This window comes from Cervus canadensis, chromosome 7, assembly GCF_019320065.1.
Source record: "Cervus canadensis isolate Bull #8, Minnesota chromosome 7, ASM1932006v1, whole genome shotgun sequence".
In the NCBI taxonomy this organism is placed as follows: domain Eukaryota; kingdom Metazoa; phylum Chordata; class Mammalia; order Artiodactyla; family Cervidae; genus Cervus; species Cervus canadensis.
Window position 1 is genome coordinate 84,883,972 of NC_057392.1, and position 24,710 is coordinate 84,908,681.

General features: G+C 37.7%; 1 protein-coding gene across 2 annotated transcripts in view; it reads right to left on the minus strand.

Moving 5' to 3' along the window:
• GMPS (guanine monophosphate synthase) overlaps positions 1 to 24,710 on the minus strand; it is a 68,491-nt gene that overhangs the window by 36,611 nt on the left and 7,170 nt on the right. For both annotated transcript variants that reach the window (XM_043473931.1, XM_043473932.1), the window contains exons 2-3: positions 4,300 to 4,481; positions 720 to 834 (exon numbers count right to left, since the gene is read on the minus strand). In XM_043473931.1, the coding sequence (XP_043329866.1) occupies positions 720 to 834; positions 4,300 to 4,481 (297 nt within the window). The remainder of the gene's footprint in view (positions 1 to 719; positions 835 to 4,299; positions 4,482 to 24,710) is intronic.

The following is a 24,710-nucleotide window of genomic DNA, read 5'->3' on the forward strand; positions in this document are numbered from 1 at the left end:
CACATAACCTGAATCCAACAAAGAGGAAACGTCAAACAAACCGAACTGAAGACTGTTCTACAGGGTAACTGGAATGTACTTTTTTTTTTAATTGGCAAGGTCATGAAAGAGAAGGAAAGACTGAGCAATGATTCCAAACTAAAGGAATGTAAAGAGACATGACAACTAAATACAACAACACATGGTCTAGACTGAATTCATGACTTTTAAGAGACATTAATGAGCCTGTGAAATGTTAACAGAGTCTGTGGACCAGATGTGAACACCAAGTCAATGTTAACTTCCTGATGTTGATAACCACACTGTGGTTATGGAGGACAGAATTCCAGTACTTAGGACACAACAAGTAACGGAACACCATGTTTGCAAATTACTCTCAAAGTGGTTAAAAATGTTATAATTAGGGAACTGAGTAAATGTATAAAGGAGCTCGCTCACAACTACTACTTCAACTTTCATGTATATTTAAATGCCTACCTTTTTTTAATAATGGACAGGGTTTCATTGTAAGCAGTAACACATACAGTTGCTCTTTTGAAAATCCCCACTCAAATCAGTTTTGCCATCCTAGCGTGGCAATTCATAAACAGCTGTAATATGAACAAATTCTCTCATACAACTAAATATCCTAAATGCGCTAAAGACAGAAAACACTAGAACAGTAGGAGTCACAAGCAGAACAAATTAACTTTTTAAGGCAAATTCATAGATGTATGTACCTGCATGCCATAGCAAATTCCAAGAACAGGCTTGCCAATAGTGAATATTGCTGGATCAAACCAGGGAGCATCTTCTGCATACACAGAATTAGGCCCTCCAGAGATGATAATAGCACTGTGGATTTAAAGAAGACAGTTACGAAGAATCTCTGTTAATTTTTATACAAGGTCTATGCCCTCTCTTGCTTTACCACTAAGGGAAACTCAATACAGACTCAGATTGTGTTGTTTTCAGTATGCCACAGCAGATCCATATTCTATCACAGCTAATTAATAGTCTCCTACACAGCTTATTTTTTTTTTTTTTTTTTGTGGACTGTGAGACATGCGGGATTTTAGTTCCCCAATAAGAGATCGAATCCATGCTCCATACCCCCTGCAGTGGAAGTCTCAAGCACTGGACTGACAGGGAATCCCCTACACAGCTTCTTTTTTACTGTATTTTATTGCAATGTGGGAAAGCTGACCAACTCAACAGTCACATGTTAATAAGCACAAAGTTCCAAATATATAAAACCAATGTCTCAATCTATGAAGGTAAGCCTGAATTTGTTTTGTTTTCCTCATCAGTGGAGGAAGTAAATGAGAATTCTAAAGGCGGAAGGTGAAAATACATGTCTTCTGAGAAGTTAAGGAGTAAAGCAGTTACACAGTAGGACAAGTGAAAGTATTATGAAGGCCCTGGATTATGTAGAGCAAAATACTCTACAATAAAGAATATCAGAAACTGTGAAGAATTACCTAATTTTGCCTGTTTAAAATCTGTCCAATATTCCCAACAATTTTACCTGAGACCCAAAAGTAGGAGCTAACATGATCTGCCTCATATGCCCTGCTCTCAGAACCCAAGTCAGTATTCTATAAACTAGTTTATAGAGCATTCTATGGGTTAACTTGGAAACACACTATTTGTATAAAGAAAGCTGAAAAATGAGGCTGGCTTCTGATACAGGGAACTCTGGTCCTCCACATTCAATCAAAAAATTTTGGAACACTTTAATATTATGATTTTTACATAAAAATTCAGATTTCTATATTTTCTTTAGGAAAAAAATCTGCTAACATTGGACTTTCACTCTAACATGGCTACAAATAACTGGAATCACAGAAAGACTTGCACCTTCAGATTACTTATGCTTTCCAGTGTCACACACACCCACTTATACAATACAGGCATGTTGCTGTTGCTTAGTCACTAAGTCAGGTCAGACTCTTTTGCGGCCTGGCCCATGGACTGCAGACAGCCAGGTTCCTCTGTCCATGGGATTTCCCAGGCAAGAATACTGGAATGGGTTGCCATTTCCTTCTCCAGAGGATGTTCCCAACCCAGGGATCAAACCCAAGTCTCCTGCATTGGCAGGTGGATTCTTTACCACTGAGTCACTTGGGAAGTCCATATTTCTAAAGGAAAACACGTTCCAAGATGTAACCAAAATCTACTTACAAACAAATCTGGATTACAATCTACTTTATAATTAGTGGCTGCCTGCCATCTAAAAACATAAACTAAAATGACACACTTGTAATACATCCAAAAAATAATATAAATCATAGAAAATTACTCAACAAGACAATGTATTTTAAAAAAATATATAATAATCTGAGTGAGCACGAAAGCCCTACTCTTTGAACTTTATATTGGTAATATGAATCTTGGTATACAATATGTTTGTTAGCTTATTACTTGCAAACAGACTGAAGACAATCTACTTACTCAAGAAGATAAATGGGACATCCCTTTAAGATAACAATTTTAAAGGGGAATAGGGCTAGCCCCAAGGGTAGATATGTAACCTAACTCCTTAAAAATGCAGAAGCTAAAACTCTGTAAAATATATATCTAATAACCAAGATCTCTAGAATTTCAGTATGTTATATTTAGTTTTATAAATGATAACCACCATGGGACTGCCCAGCATCCCTCATTAATCTGCTATAAGATTCTTAATACTATTAAAAAGAAAAAGCAATGGACTTAGTCAAGGATAAAACTCAAGCAGCACTTAAGCCAATTATGAAAATTCTTATCTCAATAAGCTTGAGAAGAGCTAATCACTCTTTCTGAGTTTTCTATTTCTACCCTGCTATTATTTTGAAACAACTTGCAATTACAAGGCCCAGTAAGTCTCAAGGCATTCCAGATACCAGCTTACTATCAAGCAGATCAAGCTTCTAAAAACAGGTAGGTTAAATTGTCTTTCAAGTCATAAACCTAAAATTTATTCTAGGAAAGGGTGATCAAATGGCTATCTCAGCAGAAAGGATCACGGTAATGCAAGCAACAGTGCTATAGTTCCTGTTCTACAGAAAGAAGAAGCTGTTGGTGTAAGCAGGACCTAGAAATTGTTTATGATCAGGTAATCAGATGACAAGAAAATCAATTAGACTTCTATTGTCAATATTGGTTACTCTAATTCCACAACATTTAGTTTCAGTTAGTTTGCTGGGAATTTTTGTCTGTTTGCTTTGGATTTGGGGAATGATGGAGTTTGGATTTGACAGAGAGTCATTCAGATTTCTTACAGTTTTAATTCCCTTAAAATTGGTTCTCACTGGCAAATCAAGACAGTTGAATAAGACAAACTCAAAGCGTTCCTTCTTACTAGAAAATTATCTGCATCCTAAAATTAAAACAGAGTTAAATGTAAACGTGCCTTTTCTGATTCACAATTCACTCCATTTCATAAATAAGAAACAAAGGATAATGTATACACATCTATAAAGTTTCTGAAAGGTAACCATTTGTCTAATGGGAAAACATTATGCTTTTAAGAAAAATTAAACATACTGTATTTTGGAAGAAATACAGCACCAAATCTTGAGAGCTAATTAAGGATATAAACTGTAGTTGCTTGCTTCTGAATAACACTCGGTAAAAAAAACGAACATTAATTCCAAGAGAAAAGATACAGCATTAACCAAAAATAGCTGTTAAGGGAGGAAGTCACATATAAATTGAATGTCATTTTGACTAGTTTTAATAGTACAAGTTATAGAATTAGCCCTTAAATTAGAAGTCTTCATAATTTAGAAACTAGTCTCTTGGGATAGGAAGCAAAAGAGACGCATTGTACACAGCATTCTCTAATTTAGGTACTCTAACCATTATATACATATATCCGTTTGATCAAGTAATCTGGGATGAATGAATGGCTGTAACAGCCAAACCTAAGTCTGATCCAGAAATCCTACACAACAGCAGTCCCCAGCCTTTCTGGCACCAGGGAGCGGCTTCAGGAAAGGTGTTTTCCACGGGTGGGGGTGTGGGGCGGTGTCAGGGTGATTCTCACACATCACATGTTGTGCGCTTTGTCTCTAATCTAATGCCACCACTGATCTGACAGGTGCCAGACCTTGGCCCAGAGGTTGGGGACCCCTGCTATAAAACATAAAGTATTCAAATGATAAATTATTAAACTGTGCAAATAAAATTAATGTAATCTTTTCCTTTAATTTTAATTTCTTTTGATGTCAAGAGCCATGGAATATTTCTTGTATTAAAACCAATCCATTTGGTTTTCATTAAAAAATTCAGTGTCCAAGCAAATTAATAATAAAATATCCTGCAATCTAATCTCACCGGAATCCTTGCTCTTTTATGGCAAATGCTGGTGTTTCCAAAGGGAAGATTTCAGACTGCACGAACAGCTCCCTCACTCTCCGGTCTATGACTTTTCCGTACTGAGCACCCGCATCCAGGATGACAACGGCTCCTTCATTGTGGTGGTGGCCATCCTTAAGGTCTCCTCCGGCATTTTCCAGCTGCAAATATGAACACAAACGTCTTCCTAGTTATGAAAATCAGAGGTACTTTTAAGAACTATGGTCGCTGTCAGCTCCAAAAACACGCAGAAACACAAACTATTAACTTAGGATTTTGAATTGTTAATTCAAAACACTTCTTTTAAAGGAAAGACTTTTATACATATTCACACACGGACATAAAAGCTACCCCCTACTGACTACACGATAGCGTCACTTCACGCTGACTGCATCTTACACATATTATGCAGCACTGAGGCAAGCATTCGGCCCAGCTGCGCCAGAACACCGCCCAGGGCTGGGCGAGTCTGCTACACGGCATCATCACCAACTGCGCCTCAGGCAGGTCCCAAAGGCGCCCCAGTCTGGGCGGTGAGTCACATGGTCACCTCTCTAACCGTCACAGCACTCCTAGGAGGGACATGCTGGTGAGAACCCGAAGTTTCCTGCCAGAGTATGTAAGCATACCCAAACTCACTTTATTAGGATTTTTTATATTACCTGAGGAAAATTACACACACACATGTGTCTGACCAACAATACTAAATTTTTAATGTGTTTTAATATTATCTCAGACTCTCCTGTAGCTCAAACGGCAAATAATCTGCCTGCAGTGCAGGAGATCTAGGTTCGATCCCTGAATTGGGAAGATCCTCTGGTGAAGGAAACAGCAATCTGCTCCAGTATTCTTGCCTGGAGAACCCCATGGACAGAGAAGCCTAGCAGGCTACCATCCGTGGGGTTGCAGCGTCGGACACAACGGAGGAACTAACAGACCCAATCTTATCTCTGACAAGTGTACACGGAGAACACTTTTCTGGAGAACAATTTGGCAAAAAAAATTTAACTCTATGTGCTGAAATAGTTATCTAGAGTGTACTAAAATATTTACTTGGAAGTGACTTCAAAATAATGCAAGAGTAGGTGGGTATGGACAAAATAACATTGCCTAGGAACTGAAATCACTAAAGTTGGGTGATACAAGTTCACTTTAGTCTCTATTCTTTTTTCACACATTTTTACATAAGAAAAAGCTTCAAAATGTGTGTTTATCTTGAAAACCCACTTGGAAGCATAAACAATATGAAAAACATTTAAAACGTTTTGGGTAAAAATGCAAGAGTATATGTACATATATGAAGAAGAAATGTATAAACAGACATACACCTAAATACTAACAGAGGCAATATCTGAGAAATGGAACAACAGGGGGTGATTTACATTTTTCCTTCATGCTCTTCAGTGTGTTCATGTACAGGTAGTGGTTCTTCCCCTCCAGATGTAAAATCTGCACAGTAAAAAATACTTAAGCCCAGCTCTGGAGGCATGTGTTTTAATCCTTTCATCCCTCTTCCCTCTCCATTTGTGTGAACAAATAAATGCAAGCCTCCATTAGCTCCACTAACTCTTCACAGCAATAGTGAAAAAAAGCAACAATCACAGCCATCTACGGAGGAGGATCTGTGAGAGGGACCCAACCACAGGCCAGAAGGAATTCCTCAGATCGCGAGATGAAGGTTGTAATCATAACATTGAGCAATGTAGAATAATCAGATCACAGAAAACAGAAGTTTATAGAATATATTAATGCAACAAATGCTAAAACTTTCTCCTTTCAAAGCTTTACCCTTAGTATACATACACAGAGATACACACAAATCCCCGTTAAGGAATTTATCAAAAAAAAAATATTTTTACTTTTTTTTTAAATAAAGTATTTTTGAAAGACTACCATGTTACTGTATAAATGTCTCAGATTAGTTCCATTATCATCTTCACAATTGTCACCAAGTCCAATTACAACCTGATATTTCGTATTAAAGAGAGAGTTCTCACTTTGCATGATTCTGTTGTGTAAGAACTTCATTCCATGTTTTACACCAGGGTTTAATTAACTAAAGGCTTCCCTGGTGGCTCAGAAAGTCAAGAATCTGCCTACAATGTGGGAGACCTGGGTTTGACCCCTGGGTTGGGAAGATCCCCTAGAGGAGGGCATGGCAAACCACTCCAGTATTCTTGCCTGAAGAATTCCATGGACAGAGAACTCTGGCGGGCTACACACAGTTCATGGGTTGCAAAGAGTCAGACACGACCAAACAGCTAACACTTACACTTTTTCACACTTTTAGTTAACTAAAAACAGTCCCCAACACCATGGCTCCAATTTCCGCTAACATGTTAACTATTACACAAAGTACAAACTTTGCTCCTCAGTCCACAAATCATCACGCAAATAGCAGATGAACATCATAATCAGTAGCCAATCACGTCCCCTCTTTCAAAGTGTACTGGCGACCATTCACTGCACAACAAAGAGCTGAGGGTGCAACTGTGTCGCCTCCTTGTTGCCCAGTGACAAGTCCACATGCCATTTTACACATATTCAAAGGGCAATCTAACCAATGAAGAATCAAAGTACAGCAAAGGAATGACAAGTGATATGCTGGAAGTGAGCTTCAAGGCCAACGTAAACAGAGTTACAGAAGCAGCAGCTGGCAGTGGCCAGGGTGACACCGCTGCGGAGGAATTTAGTGAAGGCCGAACGGTCAACGAGGAGGGTGGCTGTAATGAAAAGGACATTGTCCCAGAGGAAGTGACTCCAAGAAAACACTTCAAATATGTGAAAATACAACAAACTCTTGGAGATATTTCATGACATTCAAGTGCAAAGGATAAAATGTTGAAAGCCACCAAAGAATAGAAAAGCTGTGAAGGGAAGCATTGTGTACAAAACTTATCAAGAGTAGTTTAAAAATAAAACACAATTCTCAATGTTTCCAATGTTTTAAGTTATACCAAATGTTAGTTTCACTACTTCTTTATATTATACATCCCTTTTCTTTATAGTAATAACTAACAGTAAGTTGATATCCCAACAAAAATTTTTAAAACATAAGGAAACCATCACAATTTTCCCGTTGATTACAAGATTGCTTTGCATGGTTTCACCTTGTAAGTCCATTTTTTTTTGGTAGGTCCATTTTTACAATCATTTTACTACAACATAGTAAGGACTTCTATTTACTTAAATCAATCAAGTTTTTCTTAAATAAGTGGGTTTTTAATAAAAATGTACAGTGCTTACTTAGCATGTTTTAAAACTGTTCAATCAAATGACATCAGAGATCATTGAGCAAACAATGAACCCTGCCTCACTTCTCGACCTCAGCTATCAACTTGCCTATCTGGCATCAAGTTTCAACAACTCAGGGAAAAGTAAAAGGTCACCAGGGATAAAAGCAAAAGTTCCTTTCCCTGAAAACCCTGAATCTATTTATTCTTACTTCACTCGGAGTTACAGTTTGATCATTAAGCTCCCAAACCTTCCAGCGATTAGAAAAAGCACCCTAAAGAGAAAAACAGCTCATTAATCACATCAATAGTAGAGACAAGCAAAATTCAACATCAGGAGACAGAAAAAACCTATTGTAACTATTTAAAAAATTGATTTAAAAGTAAATACTTAGGCTACCCCTTTCGCAAGTGACCTGAAGTCATCATAATAAATATTCATATTTTAAGATAGTAAGAAAACAATATTAAGTAAAAACTAAATCATATTCAGTACCCTATTTTAGAATAAGGCAAAAGAATTGTCCAAATTCTGAGACAGCATCATATTTGGATCTTCCTGAAGCTCCACATATCACCGACCAACCAGACAGTAAAGCTAAAACCCATGACATACATAACTAAATAACAACTTATTCCCCCAAGATCCCCAAAATACAATTTGGTGAGAATGAACTACCACAGCCACAATCCCTGGTGTGAGGGAAGCACCAGGACTTATTAAAGAAAACAAGAAAAAGCCAAAATAGCCGACAGGTACAAGCTAAAAAAAAAAGCAGGGAGCCAATTTAAGAACAGCAGCTGCACGGGGAGGAGGGTGGCCACTCCAAAGGAGCAGAGGCAGCAAGAGATCATACAATAAGGCCTCCAGGATAGAATGGTTTTAATTCCCATGAAGCTCTGAAACTGACAGACCTGGACTCCCTGTGGGTCAGAGCTCATGCCTGCCAAGGAGCAGCTGCTGGGACCAGAATCATAGTTAAGCAGGACAAGGAAAACAGAAGTGCTCGAAGTGTTAGTCGCTCAGTCTCGGCCAACTCTTTTATGACGCCATGGACTGTAGCTCACCAGGCTCCTCTGTCCATGGAATTCTCCAGGCAAGAATACTTGGATTGCCATTTCCTTCTCCAGGGGATCTTCCTGACCCAGGGATCGAACCTGGGTCTCCTGCATTGCAAGCAGATTCTTTACCATCTGAGCCACCCACCAGGGAAGCCCCAAGAAAAACAGAAAGGCCAGATAAAGCAGGGGGAGGAATCCATGCCAGGAATGCTCAGAAAACAAACAGCCATAATTTTAACAGAAGAAGGAGCTCTATCAGGTTGTAGAAGGTACCTGAAAACTTAGAAGGTAGTCTAAAACACCAAAAGAAATGCTGGGACTTCCCTAGCGGTCCACAGGTTAGGATTCTGTGCTTCTACTGCAAGGGGCACAAGTTCAATCCCTGGTCGGGGAACTAAGATTACCACAAGGCATGCAGGTAGTCAAAAAAAAAGCAAGAAACACACCTGATACTAACACAACATTGTTAATCACTTATACCCCAATATAAAATTAAAATTTAAAAAATTAAACTGTAAGACGTTAAATTAGAATGGAAGAAAAACAATAAGCACAGAAGTTAAATACCATACAAAGTTATTAAAAGTAAAAAAGGAAACAAGGAATAGAATAATATCTCTAAAGAGAGCAAGACAGAAAGGCAAACTCAAACACCAGATCAAAACTGGAATGTGCTATTTCTAAATGAGACAAAAGGTATGCAAGGGATGAAAGAATATGAATAAAAATCAGACTAAAACCCAAAAGGATCAATCCTAAGAACATATTCTTAACAATATTATTGGGCTTCATAGAAAAAAAAATCTTGACTATTTTGGGTAAAAACTTAATTCAATCAACTACACATCTGTTATGTAGTTTTCTTGATATGTGTCTTATGTTACAATGAAAATTTTTTAAGTAAAGCAAAAGAAGGGAAGTTAACAGCCTATACCTATTACTTTAGGTGTCTTACATATTTTCTTATTCATAATGCATTTGTTTTACAGATGAAGAAAATGTTAGTGGCCTAGAGATAGGACTAAAATGTAAGCTTTTCCAACCCCAAAATAATTAGCACTACAGAAGGAAAGTGGGTAAATAACCTTCAAAGTTATTTTATTTTTTAATATTTTGGTACTTAAAAGGGGTAAGCTTTATTATTTTAAAAAGTTTTCTTACATGAGTAAAATAATGTTCTGTTCATGTCTGAGAAAAGTACTATTTTATAAATGATTTTTGAAACTGAATTTCATCAGTACTAAGTTTATTCAAGTAGTGATCTTTAAAAGGTCTTTCAAATTAGAAGTCTTCAATTGTTAAAATTAGAAAGTTTTAGGGTCAAGAAAGATCTTTAAAACACTCACCAACACCTATTTTAGGGATCTGAGAATCTCAACTATTCAGAATAATCCTTTCATTACCAAAAGGCTACTGGAAGTTTGACCACATTTATCTATCTAATCTCACCACACCTGTAACTAAAAAAATAGTACAGTTTCTTGACAAAATTATCCAACATCTCAGGTACTTTAGATGAATCAATTTCACTAAAGGCTTTTCTATGAGAGACCATCACCTCACATATAATGCTGAATGACATTGGAACCTACAACTTAAAGGGTTAAATCAAAGAATTAGACTCTAGCTCTTGACTTCACCATGTGCTTGTTATACCCTCCTTTTATTTTGAAAAAATTTGAGCCTACAAAATTTGAAAGTATGGTACAGTTAACAGCATCCTCCACCTAAATATAACATTAGTAACATTCTACCACATTTGCTTTATATATTTTTCCCCTAAACACCTGGAAAGTAAATTATAGGTATTTCACTCTCCAAGATATTTTTCACCATGTACCTCTTAGAAACAGGGACATTCTCCTACATAACTACAATACTATTTTCACATCCAAGAAATTTAACACTGATACTATCTATATACAAATTCTCCCAAATGTCACAAATACTTCTATGGACTTTTTAATTCCAGAACTCTTATCAAAAACCACACACTTTCCACAATTAACCTAGAATTATTCACCTTTTCAGCTTTTTATGGTCTTTCATGACACTGTCATTTTTTAAATTTCAGTGATTTCATTTTTTAAATTTTTAAATTCTTTTTGTAGAATGACCCACACCAGGATCTGTTTCCTATCTCATGATTAGATTCTAGACAAACTTTTTTCCTTGCAGCAATTTTACATTGGTGATGATTTTACAGTGCCTTCTCCTGATGTCATACAATGGCAAGGACACAGTGTCATTTTGTTCCATTACTGGTGATACTGACTTTGATCACTTGATTAACATGATTTTGTGCTTAAAAGAAAAAAAATCTGATTCAAGCCTTCCCCTTGCTTAAAACCCTATAGTGACTCTCCCTTAGAATAAAGTTCAATAAAGTCCAAAACACTTTCCAAGTCCTGTGAGGCCTTGGCCTACACTTAAGCCTAAACTGCTCTTTTAAACTCTCCACAGCCCCACATAGTAGTATACTGTCCTCTGAATCAATCTCAAATATGTCACTAAAAGAAATCAGACATCTCTGAAATCATGCTATATCTTAACATGTTCCATTAGCCCAATGACAAAGCTGTCACTGCCATGGTGATAGTTATAGAGAAGCTGACATAAAATCCTCTAAGGAAAAGGGATTCCAGGAATCTCTCAGGAAATTTGCCTTAAAGCAGAAAGATGTCCCAAGAGTTCAAAGAAAGAAATACAGGCGAGTCTGGCTGAAAGTCATCTAGAATAGACATGCTGGAACTTGATGTAGCTCAAGTACATCATTTCTCAATGCAGTCTATGAGTTGAGTAAGATCCCTAGAAAGTGTAGTGATTCTTTATTTCTAGTGATATGACTGAACAATTGCAACCCCTTAACACTTCAGTCAGCAGAACATTTAAAAACCAGTTGAAGAAGGACTGAGTTCTGGTTATTATCTGAAAAACTTCCATTGACATCTTCTGGTAAGAACAAGGAAGTACTAGCAAAAAAAAAATCCCAGAATGAGTTGTCAATGGTCTGGAAAAATACCCCAGAAGTAATTGAGCACTCACAAGAAATAATGAATCATCAAAATTCTTGATGGAACAAAAGATCTGTAGAAAAACAAGACCTGGACAACTCAAGTCAAAAAGTAATTGAGGAGTCAGGCTAAACGTGAAGAAAGTTCACACTAAATTGATTTATACGAAAACCAATTTATTTCATATAAGTAGATATCCTTTCTCTATACCTAAGTAGTGTATGATTCTTCTAAAAAAGTCCAAGTCCCGGGACTTCACTGGACATACAGTAGTTAGACTCAGCACTTCCCCTGCAGGAGGCATGGGTTCAATCCCTGGTTGGGAAACTAAGATCCCACATGCCACAGCCAAAATAAATAACATTTAAAAGTCTAAGTCAGGATTTCCCTGGTAGTCCAGTAGTTAAGAATCCATTTTGCAACGCAGGGGACATGGGTTCGATCCCTGGTCAGGGAACTAAGATCCCACAAGTCACAGAGCAACTCAGCCCAAATGTCAAAACTAGAGATTCTGTGCACCACAGGAAGATCCTGTTTGCTGCAGCTAAGACCCAATGCAGCCAAATAAATAAACAATGTTTTAATTAAAAATAGAGTACATAATAAAAGTCTAAGTCTCTAAACTATATATATATATAAAGTGCCAGGTGCAATCATTGAACACAAGTGACAATGACACAATAAATGTATGAAATGCCTTTAGGAAATGACATCATACACCTGAGAAAAACCTAGAAGTCACAAACCATGTCTCGATGCAGTTAATACGCAACACTGTGTACACATTTAGTTGTTCAAGCAATACCACTTAGCATTGACGGTCTCATGTTGCCTAAATTATGATCCCTAACTTTTGATCATTTTGATCACTCAATTTGTCTGCATTTATTTTTCTCTATCTTGTTTAATCTAAGTAGGCAACCTATAGGCCTCCTCAACAAATATTTCAATAAATTACTACGTTTTGAAGTTTTCAGTGTTCAAAACGTTTGTGAAATACAAGTCCCTAGTGACATATAGTGTTATCTTAGCCTTTTACTGCTCCTGGTTTGTTAATGAGCTCATACACTGAGGAAACACTTCCCTAATGAGGTTTCAAGCTAGCGGTTATTCAACATTCCTACTTTGTTTCTACATGTTATCTGCGATTATGCTACTGTCATTTCCATATTGCTTCTCATTTATTCTCCTTTACTGACCAATTTGTAGTAATTCTGATTACAACTTGATCTTTTTTTGAATAAACTATGTCTCTTGACTCTACAAAGTAATTTCAAATTCTCTTCACCCCTATCTATAAATGTACTAATAGTTCCTTTCAAGTTCAAGTGAGCACCATTCCGTAGCATAATGAACACAGTCTGAATGTACTATATAAATCAACAAATCAAAAAGCAGTTTAGTCTGGACTCGGGCTTCTCTAGTACCTTAGCTGGAAAAGAGTCCGCCTGCAATGCAGATTCCTGGGTCAGGAAGATCCGCTAGAGAAGGGATAGGCTACCCACTCCAGTATTCTTCGGCTTCCCTGGCGGCTCAGCTGCTAAACAATTTGCCTGCAATTCAGGAGACCTGGGTTTGATCCCTGGGTTGGGAAGATCCCCTGCAGAAGGGAAAGGCTACCCATTCCAGTATTCTGACCTGGACAATTCCATGGACTGTATGGTCCATGGGGCAGATACTACCACTAGTACCCACTTAAAAGACAGCAAACAGACCCCATAAACACAAACTCTATCCATGGAAGTTTCTGAGGCATTTAACTTCTTAGGTGAATATAGTTCTAATGCCAAATATAGTTTAATGGGTTTAACTGAGACATATGATCACTGGGTAAGAAAGTAAACACATAACTGCTTATTACCTTTCTTTTCTAACTTCAGAGGAAATAAAATTTACTCCCATGTCACAATTGCTAATTCCAATTTTTAAATCTTTTTAAATCAACTATCTATTTTCCCCTTGGATTTCAATGACCCTAAAAGAAGTCTTTGCACAAAGTTAGAGCAATGTTATTTGGTTGACAAACTGCATTTATGTAGCCACTTTCAAATTAAGAAAACTTGGTACTGTTGGCTAAAATCAAAGTACACTATTGTTTACCTCATGATTCTTTCAATTCTTAAGTTTTACTATAGCTACTTTTCCCATTTGATGATAAGCATTAGCCAACTGAGGAACAAAGGTATCTCTAGATAAATCTAAACCATTATTAATTAGCCCAAATTATCCTACTTCTAAAAGTTAGCAATTTGCACAAACACACACAGACAACATTCAGTAACAACTGTTGTCATACCATTAAAATATTAGAAGGAAAAGTTTTGAGCCATGTTCAGTCTCATTATCTATTTAGTTACACTCCTCAGTTTTTGTTTTTTTTATGTTGACCTTTAGATTTCCTGGGTGGCTCAGATGGTAAAGCGTCTGCCTACAATGCGGGAGACCCAGGTATTATCCCTGGGTCGGGAACATCCCCTGGAGAAGGAAATGGCAACCCACTCCAGTACTCTTGCCTGGAAAATCCCATGAACAGAGGAGCGTGGTAGGCTACAGTCCATGGGGTCACAAAGGGTCGGACACGACTGAGCAACTTTACTTTCACTTTTCACTTTAGATTTCCTGACTGCCTCTGTACTGAAATCTCTGACTTATGACTGAGATCTACTACTTTAACAAAAAAATACTTCTTTGAATGGTGACTCAAGTGTGTGTAGCCTGTTCATATGAACAAGAACCAAAGGTTCTTTGCAAAGAAACAAAGCTCTAGAATATAGATTTATATATCCAAACATCACTGCCCCTCTTCAGCTCACCTCCCTATACTATCAGTACGCTAAAGATGACCACAGATAACACTTCCCATGCAAAGATGAAAGATAATCAAACAGCTACCTCTTCTTAAATATACTGAGTTTGTAAACAGGCTCAATTTTGTCTCTAATCACTACCCCTACCATACTTTTAAGAAGTAACCTTAGCTTAGAAGAGATCTGTACCTTTTTCCTAAGAAAAACTTTAAAGTTTAAACAGTAGAATGTCCTAATTTCAGTTATTTAGCACACAGACAATTTTTCAAGATGCGACTATTATACTTCATAAACCCAACCTCCTTTCTAATCTTGCCCTTTCTACTGTAGCATGCGCCTGAACTATACTATGCTGAAAATAATCCTGAGTTAACAGAACTTGAAGAAAACTATGAACAAAACTGATGAAAGTTAGGGAAGGAATCAAGCATGCATTCTGCCTTTCTACTATCAACTCAGTCACAAGTAACCATTTAGTAGATGAGAGAAAGTTCTTTATAAACAGTTTCAGAAAGAACAGAACTAGAATATCACCATTTTGCAACCTCTTATAAAATAATGGACCTAAGCTACTGCAGTCCACAAAAGGACAAGTGCTGGTTTGCAAACTGCCACCAGTTCATAAGAAATAAACCAGCTCATCCATAAGTTTTATATAAGCATTCATAAACTTATGTAACAACGTGACAGCAATTTTATTTTCTTGAATCTATAATAAAAATTTGGAGCCTTTATGTTCTACATCTTAAGAGTTTTAAATTTCATTTGTCTAAAAATTTATTCTGTTTTACAAAGATAGCAGCCATGGTAAAACTGAAAACTTTTTTAAAAACTGGCTCTTTATTGCAGATCTATGAGAAGCACAGAACTAGGTGTTGGCTATTAAAATCACTAAAGACTGACCATGGATGAGTAAGATGGCAACACTCTGATAAATCTTAACTACAAAAATAGAGACCAGACATACATGACTTTTTTTGTAATTAAGGTGTAGTTGATTTACAATGTTAATTTCTGCTGTAGAGCAAAGTGATTCAGTTATACATATATCAAAAAGGATGTGTGTATATATATATATATATTAATACATCCTTTTTAACATTCTTTTCCATTATGGTTTATCATAGGCTAGTGAATACATATAGTTCCTTGTGCTGTACAGTAGGACGTTTTTGTTCACCCATTCTGGATGGAACGTCTTACCTCTGCTAACCCCAACCTCCCACATCATCCCTCCCCCAACCACTCCTCCTTGGCAACCACAAGTCTGTTCTCTATGACTGTGAGTCTGTTTCTGTTTCATAGATAGGCTCATTCGTGTGATATTTTAGATTCCACATATAAGTGAAATCACATGGTATTTCTCTTTCTGACTTACTTCGCTTAGTACGATAATCTCTGGCTGCATCTATGCTGCTGCAAACAACACTACTGCATTCTTTTACGGCTAAGCAGTCTCTCACTGTGAACATGTAACCGCATCTTTATCCTTTCATCTGCTGATGAAGATTCAGGGTGCTTCCATGTCTCGGTTATTGTATACAGCGCTGCTATGAACACAGGGTCCATGTATCTTTTCATATTAGAGCTTCGTCTGGATATAAGCCCAGGAGTGGGACTGCTGTATCATACGGTAATTCTATTTTTAGCAATATGAATAGCTGAAAAAGAAGAGAAGCTAAAGGCAAAAGAGAAAAGGAAAGATATACCCGTAAGAATGCACAGTTCCAAAGAACAGCAAGGAGAGATAAGAAAGCCTTTCTCAGCAATCAACGCAAAGAAGTAAGAGCAAAACAATAGAATGGGAAAGACTAGAGATCTCTTCAAGAAAATTAGAGATACCAAGGGAACATTTCACACAAAGATGGGCACAATAAAGGACGGAAATGGTATGGACCTACCAGAAGCAGAAGATACTAGGAAGTAACAAGAATACACAGAAACTACACAAAAAAGATCTTCATGACCCAGATAACCACGATGGTGTGATCACTCACCTTGAGCCAGACATCCTGTAATGCGAAGTCAAGTGGGCCTTAGGAAGTATCACTACGAACAAAGTTAGTGGAGGTGATAGACTGCCAGTTGAGTTATTTCAAATCCTAAAGAATGATGCTGTGAAAGTGCTGCATTCAATATGCCAGCAAATTTGGAAAACTCAGCAGTGGCCATAGGACTGGAAAAGGTCAGTTTTCCTTCCAATTGCAAAGAAGGGCAATGCCAAAGAATGTTCAAACTACCACACAATTGCACTCATCTCACACGCTAGCAAAGTATTGCTCAAAATTCTCCAAGTCAGGCTTCAATAGTACATGAACTGTGAACTTCCAGATGTCCAAGCTGGATTTAGAAAAGGCAGAGGAACCAGAGATCAAATTGCCAACATCCGTTGGATCATCAAAAAAAACAAGAGAGTTCCAGAAAGACATCTGCATCTGCTTTATCGACTACACCAAAGCCTTTGACTGTGTGGATCACAACAAACTGTGAAAAATTCTGAAAGAGATGGGAATACCTGACCACCTTATCTGCCTCCTGAGAAATCTGTATGCAGGTCAAGAAGCAACAGTTAGAACTGGACATGGAACAACGGACTGGTTCCAAATTGGGAAAGAAATATGTCAAGGCTGTATATTGTCATCCTGCTTATTTAACTTATATGCAAAGTACATCATGTGAAATGCCAGGCTGGATGAAGCACAAGCTGGAATCAAGACTGCCGGGAGAGATATCAATAACCTCAGATATGCAGATGATACCACCCTTATGGTAGAAAGTGAAGAACTCAAGAGCCTCTTGATGAAAGTGAAAGAGGAGAGTGAAAAAGTTGGCTTAAAACTCAACATTTAAAAAACTAAGATCATGAAATCTGGTCTCATCACTTCATGGCAAATAGATAGGGAAACAGTGGAAACAGTGGCAGACTTTATCTTCTTGGGCTCCAAAATCACTGCAGATGGTGACTGCAGCAATGAAATTAAAAGACGCTTGCTCCTTGGAAAAAAAGCTATGACCAACTTAGACAGCATTTTAAAAAGCAAACACATTACTTTACCAACAAAGGTCTGTCTAGTCAAAGCTATGGTTTTCCCAGTGTTCATGTATGGATGTGAGAGTTGGACTATAAAGAAAGCTGAGCGCCGAAGAACTGATGCTTTTGAACTCAGGTGTTGGAGATGACTCTTGAGAGTCCCTTGACCTGCAAGGAGATCCAACCAGTCCATCCTAAATGAAATCAGTCCTGGGTGTTCATTGAAAGGACTGATGGTGAAGCTGAAACTCTAATATTTTGGCCACCTGATGTGAAGAACTGACTCCCTGGAAAAACCTCTAATGCTGGGAAGACTGAAGGCAGGAAGAGAAGAGGACGACAGAGGATGAGATGGCTGGATGGCATCACTGGCTCGATGGACATGGATCTGAGCGAGCTCAGGGAGGTGGTGATGGACACGGAAGCCAGCGTGCTGCAGTCCATGGGTCACCAAGACTGGAACATGACTGAGCGACTGAACTGAAGTGAATAACTAGCAATGTCAAACGTCTTTTCGTGTGCCTACTGGCCATTTCTTTGCAGAAATGTCTACTTAGGTCTTCTTTGGAGAAATGTCTATTTAGGTCTTCTGCTCATTTTTCAACTGGGTGTTTTTTTGTTGTTGTTGTTGTTTTGGGGGGGTTTCTTGGGTTTTTTTGCTGAGTTGTATGAGCTGTTTGTATATTCTGGAAATTAAGCCCTTATCAGTCGCATTGTTGGCAAATGTTTTCTACCATTCTGTAGGCTGTTTTTTTGTTTTGTGTATGGTTTCCTTTGCTGCACAAAAGCTTCTAAGTTTGACTAGATCCCATTAGTTTGTTTTTATTTCTGTTGCTTTGGGAGACTGACTTAAGAAAACACTGATGGAATTTACAGATATATGCAACCCTTACCATGAGGCACTAAGGAAATGTGTGTAGGAAAACTAACCACATGTTGATAACCGCTGAGACGAATGACGGGATATTATACTCTCTGCTCTACTTGTGCATGTTTTTAAATTTTCCATATGCAACAGACTACACTGACCCTAATTCTTCACTATGCCCTATATTCATGTCTCTGGTAGTGTCACTTTGCAGTCTGTCCTAGTACAGGCAGAATGTATTTCCATACTCTTGACACTGGGCTCAACCATGAGACCTGCTTTTGCCAATGTAATGAGGGCAGAAGTGATAGTCTGCCAAGCCTTAAGCCATCTTCATGTTCCCACTTGTCTCCTGTGCTTCTGTCATCACCATGAAAACACTACGAGCTACTTACTGGGCCAAGCAAAAGATGAGAGGAGTGGAGCTCAGCTGAGCTCACCCACAAACTCTTGAGCAAGAAGTAGGCATCACTTGTTTTTCTGAAAATGTTTCTAAATCAACCTAAAGCAAATTTTTTAAAAAACCATCTAACAGGAAAGCATTCATGGCAGGTTATGAATCAGTAACAAATTATGATTCTGCTTTCCCTGGCCATTTATAGTAGAAATATGTAAGAATGTATGGGAAATTGCACAAGATGGTTATTATCATGCTTAGTTCTCTATGACCATGACTCCAAAATACATATTACACTGAATCTTTGCCTTTAGAGGTTAAAATATAATTGCATACTTCTTTTTTTTTAAGGGGGTAATGAATGAAGGAACTACATCAGGAAAGAGAAACCACTTAGAAGCACTATAAAATAACCTCTGGAAGGCCAAGCCTGGTGAACTCAAGAGATACCAGACTAGACACAGTAAGTCTCACAGACAAATTGATAGAAATTTTCTTTTCTAATACCTGAAAACAGTTTTCATATGAAAATAGTACACCAGTGCCAAGATTGCATTTTTAAAACACCCAATCTTGTTAAATCCACAATGTTTCAAATTCTATTTTAATCAGCTTTACTATCAAATTATTTTTTATTTAAAATTCAAACTGTAATATCAAATAAAGTAGTGGTTCATTTCTGCTGCTTTATAAACCTATCTAAAAGAAGCCTGCTTGTCCACAAACCACATGCTATACTGATTAAAATACAGCTGAGTAAGATACTTTAAAAATATCTTAAGGACAAAACATTATACTGCAACTTTTAAAAAATTTGTTTTGCTATATCAAGTCTCATCTCTTCCAAGCATCAAGCAGTCTATTATTACAGCTTAAGTATTCCAAGCTGCAGAAGTGGGGAATACCAAAACCTATTAGGGGCTATCCTCTGATTCAGCAGTTTCACTCCTAGGTAATTATAATAGAGAAATGAACACCTATGCCCACAAAACTGGAAACAATCCCAACAGTCATCAATATATGAATGGGTTAAAAAATTCTGGTATATCCTTATAGTGGAATACTACATAACAATAAAAATGAACAAATCACCGATACACACAACACAGATAAAATCTCAAAAACACTATATTGTGTAAAAGAAACCAGAATCACTGTATGATTCCACTGACACAAAATTCGTAAGTGAAAAAAACTAATGTACAGCTACAGAAATCAGAACAGCGGTTGGTGCTGAAGGAGTGGGGGAACTGACTGCCATGGCCACAAGGGAACTTCGGGAGTGATGGAACCGTTCCGGATCTTCAACGGGCAGTGACTACAGGGGTACCTACGTTTGTCAAAACGCAAATTGTATACGTCAAAGAGCTGAGCATTTCACTACCTGTGCATTTTATCTCTATAACAATAAGCAAAAGAAATCACCTGTTAGTGACCTTTTTCAAACTACCATTTCTCTCCACAAACTGAAAGACATGCTACAATAAGCAACATAACCCTCAGCCTTCAGGGGCTGAGAATGGATGGTCAAGCCCTGCTACGCTGTCAGTAACAAGGCCAACACTCAGATCTAGGAGCCACTCCTGTTTCAAAACCAGAATCTATCAGGTTAAATCCACTTAAGCGGACTGATTAATCATCCATTAAAAATTCATACTTTTATCCCTAAAATTTTTAGTCTATATCAAGTTATATCCACTCAATGTATACCAATCACCTCTAAAAGAAATATCTTCTTCAGTCCAATGCTCTTAGGTCTTGTGCCTTATTTTGCTCAATCAGGTGTTGCACTTGGGAGGAATGTATCTCACAGCTCATTAAAGTAACAATATGAAAATGGTCCACTAAAATGTAATCTAGGGTCTCAGTCCAAAAACTGATCACAAAAAGCAAGTTCAGTAAAAAGGTAGTGATAAGGAATTCCCTGATAGTCCAGTGGTTAGGACTCTGAGCTTCCACTGAAGTGAGGACAGCTCTGACCCCTGGTCAAGGAACTAAGACCCCTCAAGCTGCATGGTGTGGCCAAAAAAAAAAAAAAAAAAAACGTGAACAGTATACCAAAACTCAATTCTATGAGGCCAGTATTGTCTAATATCAAAACCAAAGATATCACAAGAAAACTCCAAGCCATTACCTCTTATGAATGTAGATGTTTAAAAATCAACAAAATTATCAAACCAAATCCAGCAACTTATTATTTTTATTAATTAAAAACTTTTCTGGCTGCACTAGGTCTCTGTTGCTGTACACACGTCTTCTCTAGTTGCAGCGAGCAGGGGCCACTGTCTAGTTACAGCGCTCAGGTTTCTCATTGCAGTGGCTGGGCGTCCCTGGTGGCTCAGATGGTAAAGCGTCTGCCTACAATGCAGGAGACCTGGGTTCGATCCCTGGATCGAGAAGATCCCCTGCAGAAGGAAATGGCAACCCACTGCAGTACTCTTGCCTGGAAAATTCCATGGACAGAGGAGCCTTGTAGGCTGCAGTCGATGGGGTCCCAAAGAGTCGGACATGACTGAGCGACTTCACTTCACTTCTCTTGTTGCAGAGCACAGGTTATAGGACGCGAAAGCTCAGTAGTCGTGGCGCACAGGCTTAGCTGCCCCACGGCATGTGGAATCTTCAGAGACCAAGGATGGAACCCATGTCCCCTATGTTGGTAGGCAGATTCTTAACCACTGGACTGACAGGAAAGTCCATTCAGCAACTTATAAAAAAGGATTATACACCATGGCCAAGTGAGATTTATCTCAGGAATGTAAATTTGGTTTAACATCCAAAAATCAATCTAATATTAATATATCAACACAATGGGAAAAAAAAACCATATGATCATCTGAATACACAGAGAAAAAGCATTTGTCAAAAATCCTACATCTTTTCATAATAAAAACAATCCACAAACTAAGAATAGAAGGAAGTACCCTTAGTCTGTAAAAGAGCATCTATGAAAAACCCATTGCTAACATCACACTTAACAGTGAAAGATTAAATGCTTTCTTCTCCAACTAAGATCAAGGATTTCTGCCCTCACTACTTGTATTCAAAAGTATGAGGTACTGTTGTGCTTGAATCACTTAGTCATGTCCGACTCTTTGCGACCCCATGGACTGCAGTACGGCTGGCTTTCCTGCCCTTCAACATCTCCCGGAGCTTGTTCAAACTCACATCCATTAAGTCAGTGACGCCGTCCAACCATCTCATCCTCTGTTGTCCCCTTCCCCACCTGCCTTCAATCTTTCCCAGCATCAGGGTCTTTTCTAATGAGTTAGCCCTTCGCATCAGGAAGCCAAAGTATTGGAGCTTCAACATCAGTCCTTCCAGTGAATCTTCAGGATTCAATTCCCTTAAAATTGACTAGCTTGATTTCCTTGCAGAAGGGACTCTCAAGAGTCTTCTCCAATACCACAGTTCAAAAGCATCAATTCTTTGGCGTTCAGCCTTCTTTATGGTTCAACTCTCACATCTATACATGACCACTGGAAAAACCAAAGCTTTGACTAGACGGACCTTTGTTGGCAAAGTAATGTCTCTGCTTTTTAATATGGTGTCTAGGTTAGTCATAGCTTTTCTTCCAAGGAGCAAGTGTCTTTTAATTTCATGGCTGCGGTCAGCATCTGCAGTGATTTTGGAACCCAAGAAAATAAAGTCTCTCACTGTTTCCATTGTTTTCCCATTTATTTGCCACGAAGTGATGGGACCAGATGCCATAATCTTAGTTTTGTGAATGTTGAATTTTAAGCCAGCTTTTTCACTCTTCTCTTTCACCTTCATCAAGAGGTTCTTTAGTTCTTCTTCACTTTCTGCCATAAGGGTGGTGTCTTCTGCATATCTGAGGTTATTGATAATTTCTCCCAGCAATCTTGATTCCAGTTTGTAGGCAGGGCAATTAAGCAAGAAAATAAAAGTATCCAAAGTGGAAAGAAAAAAGCAAAACTATCTCTATTTACAGATGACAGGATTTTATATACAGACAGTCCTAACAGTTCTATTAATGCACTTTAGAATAAAAAGGTTTGGTAAGGCGGTAGGATACAAAATAAATATACAAAAATCAATTGTATAAACTTGTAATGAACAATCCAAATACATAATTAAGATAAAATTCCATTTATAATAGCATCAAAAAGAATAAAACAATTGTACTAAAGAACTACAAAACCTATATTTAAAAAGCTATATAATGTTTACATAGAATAAAACAATTTTAATTGTTTTATTAATATTAAACAATTACACAGAATAAAACCACTTTACTAAAGAACTACAAAGCCTATATTTTAAAAGCTATCTGATGTTTGGGTCAGAAAACTTAATACTGTCAAGATAGTACTGATCCCCATACTGAGCCACAGATTCAACATGATCCCAATCGAAATCCTTTGCAAAAATTGATAAGCATATCCTAAAACTCATACAGAAAGTCAAGGGATGCAGGAATAGCCAAAACAAGCTTAGAAAAGAGAATATAGTTGGCAGACTCACATGTCCCATCTTCAAAGTTACAAAATCAAGATAATGTGATACTGGCAAAAGGACAGATATATAGATCAACGGAACAAAACAGAGTCCAAAAATAAACGATAAACTGATTTCCAACAAAGGTGCCAAGATCATTCAAAAGTAACAAGTTTTTTCAAAACCCAGTACTGCAGCAGTGCATGCGTGCTCAGTCGATTGTCACATCTAACTCTGCAGCTTCATGGACTATACCCCTCTGGGCTCTTCAGTCCATGGAATTCGCAGGCAAGAATACTGGACTGGGTTGCCATTCCATTCTCCAGGGGATCTTCCGGACCCAGGGATCAAACCCACATCTCCTGCAGCTCCTGCACTGGCAGGCAGAATCTTTACCACTGAGCCACCAGGGAAGCCCAACAGTGGAGAGCCACAAATTAAAATAAATAAATAAATAAAGCTGCTGCTTTACCTTATAGCAAACACAAAGATTAGCTCAAAATGGATCAAAAACCTAAATATAAAACTACGTAAAGCAAAATTATAAAACTTTCAAAAAGCATTGGCAATTTCACAAATCTTCATGATCTCAAATTAAGAAGTATTTTTTAGATATGACACCAAAAGCACAGTGACAACATTTTTTAAAAATAAGTAGTACTTCATTAAAATTAAAAGCTTTTATTCGCCAGAAGACACCATTAAGAAAGTGAAAAACAACCCAAAGAACTGCAGAAAATATCTGCAAATCATATTTCTGAAAAGGCTTGTCACTAAAATAAAGAATTCTTACAACTCAATAAAGACAAACAACCCACCTTCAAAATGGGCAAAAGAGCTAAACAGACATTTCTTCCAAGAAAATATACAAATGGTTAAGAAGCACACAAAAAAGATGCTCATGATCATGTCATTAGGGAAACGCAAATCAAAACCACAATGAAAATACCACTTCATACTCACTATGATGGTTATAATCAAAGACATGTGTTGGCAAGGATTTGAAGAAACTGGAATCTCATATACTGATGTCAGAATTGTAAAATACTGCAGCCACTTTGGAAGACAGTTTGATAGTTCACCGAAAGGTTAAACATAAAATTACCACAGTGCTCAGTCATGTTCCTACTCTTTGTGACCCTACGGACTATAGCCCTCCAGGCTCCTCTGTCCATGACCCAGCAATTCTGCTTCTAGGTATATACCCATGAAAATGAAAAGTTATTTTTATATAAAAATCTATACAGAAATATTCATAGCAACACTATCCATAACAGCAAGAGAATGCAAACAACCCAATTTCCATCCACCAATGAATGGGTAAATAAAAGGTGCTGTATCCATACAATGGAATATTATTTGCTAATAAAAAGGAGTAAGGTATTTACACGTGGATGAACTTTGGAAGTATTATGCTAGGTCTCACAAGAGACCACATATTCTAAGATTCTAGTCACATAAAATGTCCAAAGTAGGCAAATCTATAGAGACAGAAAACAGATTAGTGGTTGTCCACAGTTGGG